A 15,248-nucleotide genomic window follows, 5' to 3' on the forward strand; every position below is an offset into this window, starting at 1 on the left:
TCAGTTGCTTCTGTCAGGGGAACTGAGTGAATTAAAGCTCAGTGGTATAAATGGTCATGATGTGAAGCCTTCCCAGAAAGTAGATCTCAAACTTAGTGGTGTTCACGATACTAATGTATTTCATGAAATTTCAGGTGTCTGGATTGTTGATGATTTGAATATTCCCGCCACCAAGATTGACATGTCCATAGAAAGGAGACGATGGCCTCATTTGGTGTATCTGGATCTTCACTCTGTCACTCGGTTGTGGCGAACTACCTGTTTGGTACTGCGTTTCATTGGTAATTGCCGCAAGCGCAAAATTGACCGAGCGTCAGGTCCTATCACGGTTGATGAAAAGATCCAAGCAGAGCGTCATTTGGTCAAGTTGTCCCAGTCAGCTCTTTTTGCCAATGAGATTGCGAATCTGAGTGTGGGCAAGGCTGTATCCTCAAAGAGCAGTCTCAGAAATATGAGCCCATTTTTTGATTCTGATGGCCTGTTGCGGTCACGCGGTCGAATTGGTAAATCGACGTTGGCCTACAGTTCCAAGTATCCGATTATTCTGAGTTCCAAATCTAGGATCACGCGATTGATAGTCTTGAAGAATCACCGGCTTGTGTTCCATGAAGGCATTGATTACTTATGTAACCACTTGCGGCAGAATGGATTTTGGATCCTAAAGGCACGTTTCACTATCCGCCGAGTTCTCAGATCGTGTCAATATTGCCAAAGGCGTGACGCTAAGCCTAGGCCCCCATTAATGGCTGATTTACCGGAAATCAGACCTCTTGGTGGCACCCCAGTGTTCAGGGCGTGCGCAGTTGATTACTTTGGTCCAATCATAGTTACGCAATTCCGCAAATCGCTAAAGCGTTATGGTTGCTTGTTAGTGTGTTTAGCTACAAAGGCCATTCATATTGAGATAGCTCAAAGTTTGGAAGCCGATTCGTTTATTCTTGCACTTCGTCGTTTCATCGCCCGTAGAGGTCACCCAAAAATCATCTACTCCGACAACGGTACAAACTTCGTTGGTGCCGAGCGCGAACTGCGAAAATGTATTGAGCAATGGAATCAGTCCAGAATTTCCGACCAGCTCATCATCATCATCATCATATCCCGCAGCCATGCGGCCATTGGGGCGACCCTGTTTTATCTACGATTCGGGACCATATGGTTCTGTCTTCCGCGAGGCGGATCAGGTCACTGGTCTTCCTTCCGGTCCAGTCCTTCACATCGTCCATCCAAATTCTCTTTGGTCGGCCGCATCGTCAGTTCCCCTCTACTGTGCCCTGCAGGATGGTATTGGCTAGCGTTCCCTTGGCTCTGGTGACGTGGCCGAACCACCTCAGCTTTCTCTTCTTGGCAATGGTTAGGAGGCTATCATGGCGCCCGATGTACTGGATGACCAGCTCTCTTACTCGGATGTTGGTGGTGTGGGTGGTATAGTGTATGCCGAGCAGTCTCCTGTAACAGTTCATTTCAAACGCGTTGATCCGCTTCTCGATCTCGCTGTTCATGGTCCAGGATTCTGCCGCATACAAGAAGACTGAGATCACCAAGGATCTCAGAAGGTGGAGTTTTGACATCATTGCAATGTTTCTGTTGCGCCAAATTATCTTCAGTCTGGATAAGGCAGCTGCAGCTTTGGCTATGCGTGTCTTCACCTCCTTGACGGACGTACCGTCCTCTGTTTGTGTGGCTCCTAGATAGATGAACTCTGCCACTTGTTCCAGGTGGTAGTCTCTGAGGCACACGTCAATCGGTTCACCTCCGCTGGATGCCATTGTCTTTGTCTTCTCTAGGCTAATTTCCATGCCATATCTGCCACTGGTTTTGTCAACCTTCTGTGAGTGGTGGATTTGGTCACTTGCTGAGCCGTGTAGGAGATCGATGTCATCGGCGAACCTCAGATCGCTGATCGTTCGACCCGATATCGTCAAAGGTGACTCCAATTCGATGCGCGACTCTGCCATAATGTTCTCGAGGAAGATGTTGCACAGGGTTGGTGATAGGAGGCAACCTTGCCTTGCTCCTACCGAGGTGGGGAAGCACTCGCTGAAATCTTCTCCTACTCGAACCATGCTCCTCGCTGTTGCGTACAGTGCCTCTATGGACTTGATGATACCAGGGCTGATGTTGTACTTCCTCAGAACTGCCCATAAACCTTCCTGCCAGATACGATAGAAGCATTTCTTGTGGTCGATGAAGTTGTGGTTCACTGGTTTTCCAAGCTTCCTATGCTTCTCACACAGCACCCTGAGGTTGAATATTTGCTCTGTTGTGGACCTGCCTTTGTGGAAACCGGCTTGCTCCTCAGATAGGATGGCCTCTGCTTGTGGTCGCAGCTGGTTGAGGATGACCTTCAGGTGAATCTTGTTTGGATGGCTTATCAAGCTTATGGTCCTGTAGTTGTTACATTTCCGCAGGTTTCCCTTCTTGGGCAGAGGTACAACAATCGATGTTGTCCAGTCCTTGGGCCAGTTCCCTGTCTTGAACACATGGTTGCAGATTCTGGTGTATGCTTTTACCACTGACTCTCCTCCATTTGCGAGGAGTTCTGCGGGGATGTTGTCAAATCCTGGGGACTTGCCATGTTTGAGACTCTTCAGGGCAGCCTCCACTTCGGTCTCCAGGATATCAGGGTCCTCTTCAACCTGGTCCGCTGTCTGGTCCTTCAGCTCTAGGAGGACTTCTTGCTCAGCCGATATCTGATAGTTATACAGCTCGGAGCAGTACTCGTGCCATCTCTTTGCAATGGCTGGCTTCTCGGAGAGTAGGGTCCCATTGGCGTCTTCAATGCAACTTATCCGGCTCGTCTTCTGCTGGGTGAGCTCTTTTACAGTGTCGTACGCTACTTTAGTGTTGTTTGCCCTCAGACTAGACTCGATGCTGTCACATTTCTGTTGGATCCAGGTCTCCTTGGCCTTGCCTACTTCTTTTTTGACCTCCTTGTTGATTGCTCGGTAGGCCTCGCTCTCCTGGGGTGAGTTGAACCTGGTTTGTTTAAGTTTTCGTCTCTCATCACACTTTAGGAGGATGGAGTCTGTTATCCAGCTTTTCTGTTTCCTCTGACGTCTCTTCCCCAGGATCTTCTCGGCCGCCTCCCGCAAGTTCTCTTGCACTTGTTGCTTGAAGTCCTCGGGTTCCAACTGCATTGTCAGCAGCGGGGCATATCGGCCACCAATCTCGACTTGGAACTGATCAAGGATGTTGCTGTCCTTGAGCTTGTTGAGGTCATAGCACACTCTCGTACACTTCTTCTTCTCGATGTTTTTCAATCGGAGGGTCAGCGCCGTCATCACTAGGTCATGGTCGCTGCCAATGTCAGCCCCCGGGAAGGTCCTTGTTTTGGCGAGGTTGATGCTGCTGCGGAATCTGTTATCCACCATGATGTAGTCTATCAGGTTGTGGGTTTTGCCATTGGGGGAGTGCCAAGTTGCCTTGCGACTCTGCTTCCCTGCTTGGAACGTGTTGACGATCGTTAGCTCATGGAATTTAGCAAATTTCGAGAAGCCGTAAACCTCGGTCATTGGTGACGCCCAGTCCGTGTCTGCCAATCGTGCCTTTCCACTGATCGTATGCATGTGGACCAATCTTAGCGTTCCAGTCTCCCATAAGGAGATGGGTATCCTGCCTCGGGAGTCCTTGCCAGGTTGATGTAACTGCATCATAGAAGCTGTGTAACTGATCGTCAGTTGCATCCGTCGTTGGGGCATAGATCTGCATGACTGAGAGGTTAAAAGGTTTGGCACTCAGCCTGATGTAGATGACACGGTCCGAGATCGGTCTGAACTCCATCACTGAGCCTGCTGTATCTTTGTGGATCAGGAAGGCTGTCCCATTCGCATGTCTCTTGTCTTGTCCACTATGGTAGAGCTGGTTGCCTTCAGCTGTTCTTGACTCCCCAACTCCAGTGAGTCTTGCCTCAGCTATCCCTATGATGTTCCAGGTGTAGCGTTTTAGCTCATGTTCTAGCTGCTCGATCTTACTGTCAGCGTTGAGTGTTCTTACGTTCCACGTGCCTGCTATGAACGGTCTTCTTCTTAGTTTCATGACGTTTTCGCCAGTATCACACTTATCGCCACCACCCTGGCTAGTAGTGGTGTGCGCAGACGTTGTTAACCCGGGTCTCGTCCGATCCAGTTTGGTTACCTTTTTCGTCTTAGTTATGGTCGTTTCTTAGGCCAGATAATCCCTGGTGGTGCCCATCTCCTCTCCAGGAATTGCTAGATGGCCGTTGGCTTAATAAGCTCATCCGCCCTTAAGATGGATATGGTTTTTAGTTCCATCTGGGTGTCTAGCCACCCACCACACCAAAGTCAAGGTCGCCGATGGCCCGACCCTGCGCAGGTTGCACCGGTCTACAGGTTTACCAGTGGCAGGCCATTGACCTGGCCCGACCTGACACCTGGCAGCAAAATGTTGATTGGCATTTTAACCCCCCTAGTGCGCCTCACTTCAATGGTTTAGCTGAACGACTTGTTAAGTCGTCAAAACGCGTGATCAAAGCAATTATGCAAGGCCAAATGCTCACTGATGAAGTTCTGCTCACCGTGGCTGCAGAAGCAGAATTCCTGTTGAATAACCGTCCATTGACTTCCGTTAGTGATGATGTCGATGACCTGGAGGCTCTTACACCCAACCACTTTCTGCTAGGACATGCTTGTGAAAATCTCCCCCTGGTGTTTTTTACGATAAAGAAATTTCTAGTAGGCGACGTTGGCGCCAGGCCCAAGCTTTGACCGATAAACTTTGGGAAAGATGGTACCGGGATTACTTGCATACCCTAATGAATAGGGAAAAATGGTCTACGTCCCTTAGGAACCTTAAAATTGATGATCTGGTCTTGATTTGTGACTTTGACCGCCCTCGCGGTAGTTGGCTTTTGCCGGCTCTGACGGTGTAGTCAAAGTCGCCGAGGTCAAAACAAAAGTTGGCCACCTAAAACGGCCAATTGCCAAATTGTTATTAATGGACAGTGATTGAAACATTGTGATTAGCGTTACTAGTATCGTTAACGGAATACAGGAACGAACATGCGTGAAAAACTGAACATTCGTGACATTTCCATTTGTATATTTTCAGGACTTTAGCTTATTTTCAGTTCCACCGCCTTGCTGAATGAAACAAATCTGCATGTTTCGTGGGCCGGCTATGTCGGCAATGGAACATGCAGGTATGTTTCGGTCTTTCTACAGCCTGGTAAAACTAGCTCTGAGCTATGTAATTCTTGAAGTAATAGCATTACACAATTTCATGTATATAAAGAGAAAATAAACCTATTATAATTCAGTCGATGTTCAAGTGCGAGTCGTTGTTAGTTGTATGCTCCAAACCGCGTGAGGGAACACCCGTGGCCGACACCGGCCGCTGACCAGACCAGTCCCGGTGTGATAGAAGGTAATGCCTCCCACCATTTGATGCCCCCCTGTATTGTTTGTAGTCACGGGATTAAAGTTCTTGGTTCTCTACACTCAATTGAATTGTGCCGCTTAATCCGTAAATATATTGTTGGGGGGGGGGGGGGATCCTATATCGGGGAGGGGGGCATTAGATTCTATGACAACGGCTTATAATTTCTTCAAGGTCCCGGTGATTATTTCGGTACTATTATCATGGATGAAGTGCATCTACTCGTTGGGGTGCTGGCTTAAAGTTAAGGTAGGAAATGTCCCCCTGGAAAAAAGCGTGGGGCATTTTCGGTGCTAGGCCTACTTATTTCTGACGGGCCATGATCAATACATCTGTAACTCAGATATTCTGAGCATGGCTTTCAATATGTAAAATCCTTTTTTCCACCCAAGGACATTCTTGTCTAGGATATATAGGACTATTTCAAACGTCTGCCTATCAAATTGCAGTTCCGAAGGAATGGGGAGTAGGCCTAATAAATTTTATTCTGATTATGTGGCAATTTTTTCATGACGGTTTCAGTGAGTTGCCTATCCTCTGACGACAATGAACTATCGAACTTCGTAGTTCCTCCCCCACCCCCCCCCCCCCCCCCGAGATGTCATGCTTATGAAGTGGTCGTTTTGTTCACGTCTCCCTGACACCCTCGGAGTGTAGTGAACCATTCAGTGGCGACCTTCAAAAGCGGTAGGCCTTATAAAACGATTACCTTCTAGAGATACGTATGTGTTCTGATATTTTACTGGCACACGTCGTTAGGCATATTAGGGGGAACCCTAATAAACTTTTTCCTCATTATGATGACCTCTTCCCGGTTGTGGGGATTAGGGCAGGTCTCCACAACGAAGTTGCTTCGTGACGCGGAGAAATGGGAGCTCGATGGAAGTCTCCACCATTATCCGATTGCGCCGATGATCTCACCTTAGAGTACTTAGTAACCTTGAGCAAGATCTCATAAATAGCCGACATCGATTGCTTATCTCATTTAAGTTACTTCTTCATACTGGCTGGGATTAGGCCTAGGCCTACTGCAACCTAGACTCCCTGGGCAGCCATCCGTGTCAACCTAACCTGGTCTCCTTAAAAGGCCGTATCACTACGTCCGTAGTGTAACTGCAACCAATTCATAAGATAATTTTTGGTTCTCAATCTTCTGTCAATATTTATTATGTTTCAGTTTCAAATGACTGCAAAATAGCAATGTTGATAATCAATTTTCAACATCGTTCTTTCAAGGCAGCCAACATAAAATTACAGAGACCAGGTCTCACTAAAGTAGGCAACAACGAGCAATCTCCTGCTGGGGGATTGTGATACCTCAGAATTTGCAATCTTTACTCATAGACTGTTGAATTCTGGGGGACCTACATGATTGTACGTAGGGCAAAGGCTCTTCTTACCAACCTGCTGATCGATGAGAGTAACGGACTTAAAGCTGACATTCATGCATAAAACCCCAAGCTGTCAAGTTAGAAAACACAAACGCCCTACAACCAAACGTCCCAACTCCACTTGAAACATGATAGACACCCAGTGACAGGTCTCACTTTACTGCACAAACAACAAGTTCATTGGCGTGACAGGTCACAGTAGGCAAACAGGCGAAAAGAAAAATATTATTATATTTCTCGAGCGGGTTCGAACTCGAGAACTTCAGCCCTTGATCCCTACCGTCTTACCCACTGTGCCATGAAGCAGTTGTTGAATATCTACATATTTTTTAGTCTCTTTGTTTTCGCGTAAAAGCTTGACAGACGGGTGGTTTTTGCCATCGGTACCATTTTCAGTTTCGAAGTGGCCTTGTGAACTGCCCATTGACAAAGTAAAACAATTAGATTCATAAACGGCAGATAACAAGACAACCTGCGAATATGTATTATAGGAGCACGCGCCTGTTTTTTTCTCAAGTTTTTAAGATGCAAAACATTTTCCCGCTTTGCTTTTTTGGTGAAAATTACAGGTCCAAACCTCCAATTTAAAACTAAGATGACATATTCGTAAAATATTTACAGTGAAGACTCTACACTGTATTTAGCCGGTGTTGGTGCATCTATTTCACATAGGCCCATTACACAGAATATAGGCCTTTAGTACAGGCGCCCTTCAACCGTCTCATTAGCGTCTCCACAGTATTCTTCGCTACAGAATGATGTCCTGGTGGGCGTCATAAGTTTAAATAAATATATAATTTGGCTAAATGTTCCTGATCGGCGATCTGATTGCCTTGTAATGTGTACTCCCATCACGCCCCCTCACTTATTTGACCATCCCCAGCGAATAATCATGGAGAGTTATGGGTACAGCTAACACAATCCCCACACTTGCCACACCCCGCACGCATACGTGACATAGATTTGCCCCCTTACCCATGGTTTTTAATTGCAACAAGCCTTCCCGGCCCTGAACCACGTGACCTAAAAGGCACCCGCCTTGTTTTTGTGTTATCAACTACCTATACTAATAGGGAATTCAGCTGAATGTCTACCATATTATCGGGAACTCATCCCCAATACGAACACTGAGAAACGTACCAAAGGATTTAGAACCAGGAGCACGATAGGCCAATTCATATTATCGTTTGAGAAAAAAGGCCTGTGTCTGAAGAACAATTTGTTTCTTGGGAGGGTAATGAGGACTCAACACTAAACTTGGCCAAGGACACTAAACTTGGCCAAGGGGCATCATTTTAAGTTGATAAAATCACCTCTCCACACAAGCCTTGCTCTCCATGTGCTCATTTAAAGTCCTTGCAGAAAAACAGAGATATGGGAAAAACAGTCCAATGACATATTTTGTCACAAATCCAAACTTTATTTTTTTCCAATTTGTAATACAGAATTATAATAATCAATACTGCTACTTGTACTATAAGCGCAGATCTACAATTTTAGGAAGTTCATGTGGTACCTACTTTTTTCCTGCATTATCTTGCTTACACAGCAAACAATTGTAGAACAAAATAAGTCAGTAAAAAAGTTGCAGCAAACAGATCAACTTTTAAGACGCACTACAATTATACAAGAAATTAATATGCAATAATGCCTTTTTGTGTGATTGGTGTCAGTCACTGCATGTGCCTGACAAATTCAGTATACAATGTGGCATGAAAATGATATATACAAGTAATGCAAAGCTAGATGATTTTTCTGTCCAGTATCAAGGGTGATTTTGCAAAGTTTCACTTTTAACCTTTGGCCCCCTGGTGGCCAAACCGTGAATCAGAGCGGACTGAAACGTCATCTCCAAGGTGACTGTAAAGTCAGTCACTATAATTAATAATTTCCATAAATCATGTGCTGCCACCTAAGGTTAAGGTCAAGAAGTAACACATGTCCTGAGACAAGAAACTGGTTTTTCCCAAAGCAGCCCTAGTTGGGCCCTCTGCGAATTCACCCTTTTTTGATGTAAGAAATAGCTGATTCAGTGGGATCAAAGGAGGTAATTTATAGACCTTGTTGTATAGTTCCCCTTGAGTATATTTCCCATGTTTTTGAGTGATCTTAGTTAGGAGTAATTCCTTCTTAAAAACTTGTCAATCAAACCCCGTTTTCTACTGTGGCTTCCATATTGGATTTACCCCTCTTCTGGGGTTTACCGTGTTTGTAGCTGCCTTTCTTGATGTAGGCCTATTATCTTAGCATTTTCAGTCATTGCCAAAATACAGGCAGATACTTGATAAACCTGTCTTACGGTGATTCACCACCACCTTTGTGGGTGTTTTTATTAGATTGTAGATAATTTCATGCATGAGTGAGCTCAATGCATTGCCTAGCTGGCCGTACACTGCTGACACCTTTTTAGTTGAACCTGTACTAACTGTATTCATGTTAGGCTGAATTCTGATTATTTCTTCAAGTCAAAACTAAGTGTGTTTTTGATCATGTTATTAATTTTGTTGTTTAGAAATCTGTTTGAATATTCGATTCCGTTATATTTTGTAGATTTTACGAAGCCGAGTGCAGTGCGAGAATAAATCATCATTAACCCTTTCGCTGCGGATGTACGCATTTTTGCGACCAAAAAAAATTTCCGATCTGTGCGGATGTACGCAGAACTGCGACTTGGGAGAGACCTGAATCAGACGATGTTTTCAATAGCAAATTAGTACAGGAACTTGTCGTTAGGTGTCCTGCCATGTTGTTTACCGCTAGAACTTCCGATTTCTAGGTGAAAACTTCGGTGTTTTTATTCAAAGTTTAGGCGATATTTTGAGTCCAAAGTTTTGTAAACAAATCTAAATGCCTCAGTCACGTGTTCGACGAACTGCAGAATCAAAAATTGATGAAATAGTGAATTCGAGGCGTTAGAAGACGAGTCTGTTTAGTGATTATGATTCTGAACATAATGCCGATGTACACAGCGTGCATGGGGATTGAAAGTGTGCATGATTCAGGGTCCGAGGGGGATGATAGTGATAGCCTGGGTCAAGATGAAAAATGGTGTTTTTCTCCTCGTTGATTAATACTAATTAGCGTTATTTAGTTAATTAACATAATTTCAGGTGATTGACAAATGCATAATTTGAAAGTCCATGCTGTCCCCAACAACCTTTTCCAATAGTCCAAAGCTCTATCTCTTCTCCTTCAGGCTGTATATTGGCCTCAAAGTTACCTATGTTAAAATTGGCTTTTACAGTATTTTGGGGGCAGCAAGGAATCAATATTGAAATAATTTTGAGCGGCGCAGCGAAAGGGTTAAGAAAAGATACGCCTTGCCGCTTCCGTCAATTCCAATTGCTCGCTGTATCAGCCTTAGATTACGGTGTTCCTGACAGTAAAATCTCTCAGCCTTCTAAGCAGGACGCCATCGAGACCCGTTTCGCTGCCAAAAAGGTCTTCAATCATCGACCCCCTAACGAAGCCAGGGGACAAGGGCTGCAAAAGCCTATATTACGCGACTCCCTAATGAAGCTAGGGAACCAGAAGAGTACGAAATAGCCTACTCCACGACCGTTTGAAAACATTTCTCACGTTCGATAATCAAGAGGAATTGAAAGTGAAAGTAACTGTTGAAGAACGTCAAAAACTTACAACATCAAGAACATTCTCAATCTTTGGAAGAGACTCACTTGTGAAACAAGAACATTGAACTCTGTTTCTCTACGAACTCTTGAACTTAATATTCATCACTTTCCCTTTTTCTTTTCAGAGTAATTTAAGCACTGACATTGTTGTTCTTTATATTTATCATGGAAGGCAGGTATTAGTTAGGTAAACCTAGGAACCGTTTTTTGATTGGTTGCTTATGTTTTTCCCTAAAAGTGGTACTTTTTTCATTGTTGTTGCTTCGTGAACTTGACCATAGGTGGCACCTTTTCTTTTCTCAAAAATGTGGGGTAACAATAATGACTGTCTCTCACACAGGTCTCATAGTTCGATTAGTTCTGACAGGTCGAACCTCCTCTTGGCAAGGACCGAAGTCGCTGCTGAAGCAGCCGTGTTGAGGGCTAGGATGCGGTACCACGAAGAGGAAACCAGACTTCGAGTGGAGTTGGAGAGGGTACAGATCCAGCAACAGCTGGAGGCTGCAGAAGCCCGACTTAAGGTGATAGACGCTGCCAATTTGGAGAAAGATGTCGAAGATGAACCCGCTGGTGAGAGAATGCAACTGGCACCAAACGGGAAGGATGATTTTTTGGACCGGTATCTGAATGCCAGGGACACAGCCGCCTTCACAGAAATACTGGAGGCCGAAGCTACCAACATGATGGGTCCGGTGAGTATGACTGTGCATGATAATTTTCAGATACTACCACCTGAAACTCAGGTAAAAACTGTGGTGCCTAGTACCCAAGCCCAAACGAGAGAAAAGACCTTGGCTAATCAAGAAGTTGGGACTACTGTCCCTCCAGACGGATTAGGTGAGAAGCCACAGGCGCAGAACTCACCCCATCAATCACAGAGTCAGCGTCCTCCTTCTGATGAGAATGCAACTACCCAGAATCCATGGTGTACTTGTAAGTTGCTTATTTCTTCAAATAGTTCCCCTCGAGCTCTTGATGCTAGCCAGCAACTGGTTGCTTGCATGACCACTCTGGTTGACCAACTGAATCTGAGTAGGCTGCCACCACCAGAACCCGGAACTTTCAGTGGGGACCCCCTAGCATTTCCAAGCTGGAAAGGAGCCTTTGAGACCTTGATAGAATCTAAGAGAATTCCAGCCACGGAACGTCTCCACTACATGAGGAGGTACCTATCTGGTCCTGCAAGAGAGTGTGTAGAAGGATTTCTATACCTAAACACCGAGACAGCATATCATGATGCCAAGGCCCTACTAGAGAAGCGTTATGGGGACCCATTCACAGTTACCAATGCCTTTAGAAACAAGCTGGAAGCTTGGAATAAGATTCCACCGCGGGATGGAGCAGCTCTTAGAAAATTTTTCGATTTTCTAAAACAGTGTCTGACTGCAATGAAGTCAATTAACACTTTAGGGGTTCTCAATGATGAAAGGGAGAACAAGAAGGTCCTAGCAAAATTGCCTGACTGGATGATCACTAGATGGGGTCGCACAGTAGCTGAATGGAGACAGAATGTAGGTAGGTTCCCCACTTTCAAAGCCTTCTCCATGTTTGTGGAGAGGGAGGCTGACATAGCTTGTGATCCGGTTATATCACTGCAGGCAATCAGAAATGGCCAAGAGGATAAGAGAACCAACCAACCATGCACATCAAAGGACAAAGGTCGTCCCCAATCATCGAATTCATTCGCCACTGAAATGGGCAGCCAGGACTGGAAGCAGCGTAAATGTCTCCTTTGCAAAGGGAACCATAGCTTGGACTTCTGCCACTCGTTCCTTTCAAAAACCCTTGATGACAAGAAGAAGTTCGCATGGGAGAAGAAGCTTTGTTTTGGGTGCCTCAAACCCGGGCACCGCTCTAAGAACTGCCGTCACCGACTGAAATGCAAAGAATGTTCGAAGATGCATCCAACTGCTCTACATGGCGACAAGAGACAACCCAATCCGGCTTCAGACACTGGTCTTTCACGAGAAAGAAAAGATGATGACATGCCTAAGAAGGCAGATTGTAAATGTACAAGCACAGACACAGAGTACAGCGCTATGATAGTCCCTGTATGGATTGCTCATAAGGATGAGCCATTGAGGGAGCAGTTAGTTTACGCTATGTTAGATTCTCAGTCGGATACCACTTTTATCCTGGAGAAAACAAGGCGAGAGTTGGGACTAGAGGGCACTGAAACCAAGTTGCTCTTATCTACCATGACGGCTGCTGATCAACTTGTTCCAACCACAAAGGTAAGAGGCTTAGTAGTTCGAGGGATGGAGTCACACCTCCACATTAATCTACCCCCTGTCTTCTCCAGAGACATTATGCCAGCAAGTCGTTGTCACATCCCTACACCTGAGACAGCCCTGAAGTGGCCTCACCTGCAAGACTTGGCAGGTAAGTTACACCCTCTCCAGAATTGTGATGTCAGACTATTGATAGGTTACAATTGCTCCCAGGCATTGTTACCAAGGGAAGTGGTAAGTAGCCCTGATGGTGAGAAGCCATTTGCACAACGTACAGATTTAGGTTGGAGCATTATAGGGCCAGGACAAATCAATGAAGATTTGAGTGACAACATGGGCACAAGCCATAGAGTGGTCACCTGCGAGGTCCCCCAGTCACTTAAACTAAAAACAGGTCGGGCGAGGGATCAAGTTGCAATAAGTCTTCCGATGTCCACAAAAGAAGTGTTCACCCCCTCATCCGTGACCAGAATGATGGAGTTGGATTTTTCAGAGATCCGTACAAGTCAAGACGGAGACATTGATTTCCTCTCACAAGATGACAGACAGTTCATGAATATACTGCGTGAAGGCGTAGTCATGGGCAAAGATGGGCACTATGAGATGCCTCTTCCATTCAAGGGAATGGAGCCGATTCTGCCTGACAACAAGCCAATGGCTCTAAAGCGTTTGAACCACTTGAAGTCTCGTTTTAAGCGAGATCACAACTACTGGATTCAGTACAAGGATTACATGAGCAATGTAATTAAAAATGAAGTTGCAGAGATGGTACCAGATGAAGAAATCGACGAGAAGGGGAAGGAGTGGTATATACCTCACTTTGGGGTTTATCACCCGAAGAAACCTAAAAAGATCAGGGTAGTCTATGACTGCAGCGCCAAGTATGATGGGACCTCTCTAAACTCACACCTGTTAAATGGACCAGATTTAACCAACACATTAGTTGGAGTGCTCTGCCGATTTCGCCAAGAATCAATAGCCTTCATGTGCGACATTGAGGCAATGTTTCATCAATTCCATGTCGCTCCACAGCACAGGAACTATCTTCGATTCCTCTGGTGGGAAGATGGCAATTTCGATACGGAACCAAAGATCTACCGAATGAAGGTTCATCTGTTTGGGGCAGCATCGTCACCCGGATGCGCCAATCTTGGGCTCAAGCAAGCCGCCATGGATAATAAGCACGAGTTTGGTACTGAAGCAGCAGATTTCATCTGCCATGGATTTTATGTAGATGATGGTCTTAAGTCGGTACCAACTATACAAGAGGCTCTGCAGCTGATCAAGGGCAGTAAGGGAATATGCGCGAAAGGTGGCCTTAGACTACACAAGTTTCTGTCCAACTCGAAGAAAGTTATTGCCAGCATCCCTGTCGAAGATCAAGCAACCGGCATAAAAGTTCTCAACCTGAGTCATGATGTTTTACCTATTGAAAGAGCCCTGGGTGTACACTGGTGCATCGAATCAGACACCTTCATGTTTCGGATCACTCTCAAGGACAAACCCTTGACACGACGAGGAGTTCTTTCCACGGTTAGTTCGATTTATGATCCGCTTGGGTTCGTTGCCCCACTGGTCTTAGTTGGAAAAACAATTCTGCAAGAGATGTGCAAGAATCAGCCAGACTGGGATGATCCCTTGCCAGATGATCTCAAGGGCCGATGGGAGCAGTGGCGATCTAGTCTACCCCTTCCCACAAGTGCACCATTTTTCAGATGCCAGCACTACAGGGTATGGGCAGTGTTCATACATTCGCCACGTAAATCAAGCTGGGAAAGTTCATTGCGCCTTTCTGATGGGTAAAGCCCGAGTAGCCCCTCTCAAGATGGTGACCATACCAAGGCTTGAGCTGACTGCTGCCTTAGTGTCTGTGAAGGTAAGCAGCTTGTTGCACACGGAGTTGGAGCTAAAAGATTATGAAGATATCTATTGGACAGACAGCAAGGTGGTCCTTGGTTACATCAGTAACGATGCACAGAAATTTTATGTCTTTGTAGCCAACAGGGTCCAACAGATAAGGGACAAGACAGCTCCATTACAGTGGCATCATGTGAGAACAGGAGATAACCCGGCTGATGAAGCATCACGTGGTTTGAGTGCTGAAGCCCTCATCTCAAGCTCCAAGTGGATTTCAGGTCCAGATTTCCTATGGAATGAAGCATTGTCGATGCTAGAAGACGTCAGAGAAGAAGTGTCACTAGTGAATGACCCTGAGATAAAGAAAGCCCAAGTCATGTTAACGAAAGCTGACAACACATCGCTGCTAAGTAGGCTAGAGTTGTTCTCAGATTGGCACCGTGCCAAGAGAGCTGTCGCAATCTGTGTCAGGTATGTCAGGATCCTCAAAGAGAAATCAAAAGGAAAAGGCATTGATTTCAAGATCATCGGACCAGATGAACTAGATGAAGCAGAGGAGAAAATACTTAAATGGGTGCAAGAGGACCTACTCACTCCAGAGTTGAAGGACACACAGAACAGAAGAAAATCGCCCATCCAGAAATTAGATCCATTTGTGGACACAAAGGGAGTGTTGAGAGTTGGTGGCCGTTTACGCACCTCGAGCATGGACTTTAATAGGAAACATCCTGCAATACTACCAA

At 45.5% G+C, this 15,248-nt stretch overlaps 2 protein-coding genes across 2 annotated transcripts in view; both read left to right on the forward strand.

Annotated features, from left to right (window-relative positions):
- Window positions 1-15,248, forward strand: part of LOC135491161 (uncharacterized) — a 35,308-nt gene that overhangs the window by 2,028 nt on the left and 18,032 nt on the right. The window lies entirely within an intron of this gene.
- On the forward strand, window positions 10,723-14,451 carry LOC135490878 (uncharacterized). The gene has a single exon (XM_064776448.1). The coding sequence runs from the start codon at window positions 10,723-10,725 to the stop codon at window positions 14,449-14,451; it is 3,729 nt and encodes a 1,242-aa protein (XP_064632518.1).

The sequence above is a fragment of the Lineus longissimus genome, chromosome 7 (assembly GCF_910592395.1).
Source record: "Lineus longissimus chromosome 7, tnLinLong1.2, whole genome shotgun sequence".
Classification (NCBI taxonomy): domain Eukaryota; kingdom Metazoa; phylum Nemertea; class Pilidiophora; order Heteronemertea; family Lineidae; genus Lineus; species Lineus longissimus.

Excerpts from the sequence above, each read along its gene's own strand:
- LOC135490878 (XM_064776448.1), top strand. The coding sequence starts at position 10,723 with ATGTGGGGTAACAATAATGACTGTCTCTCACACAGGTCTCATAGTTCG.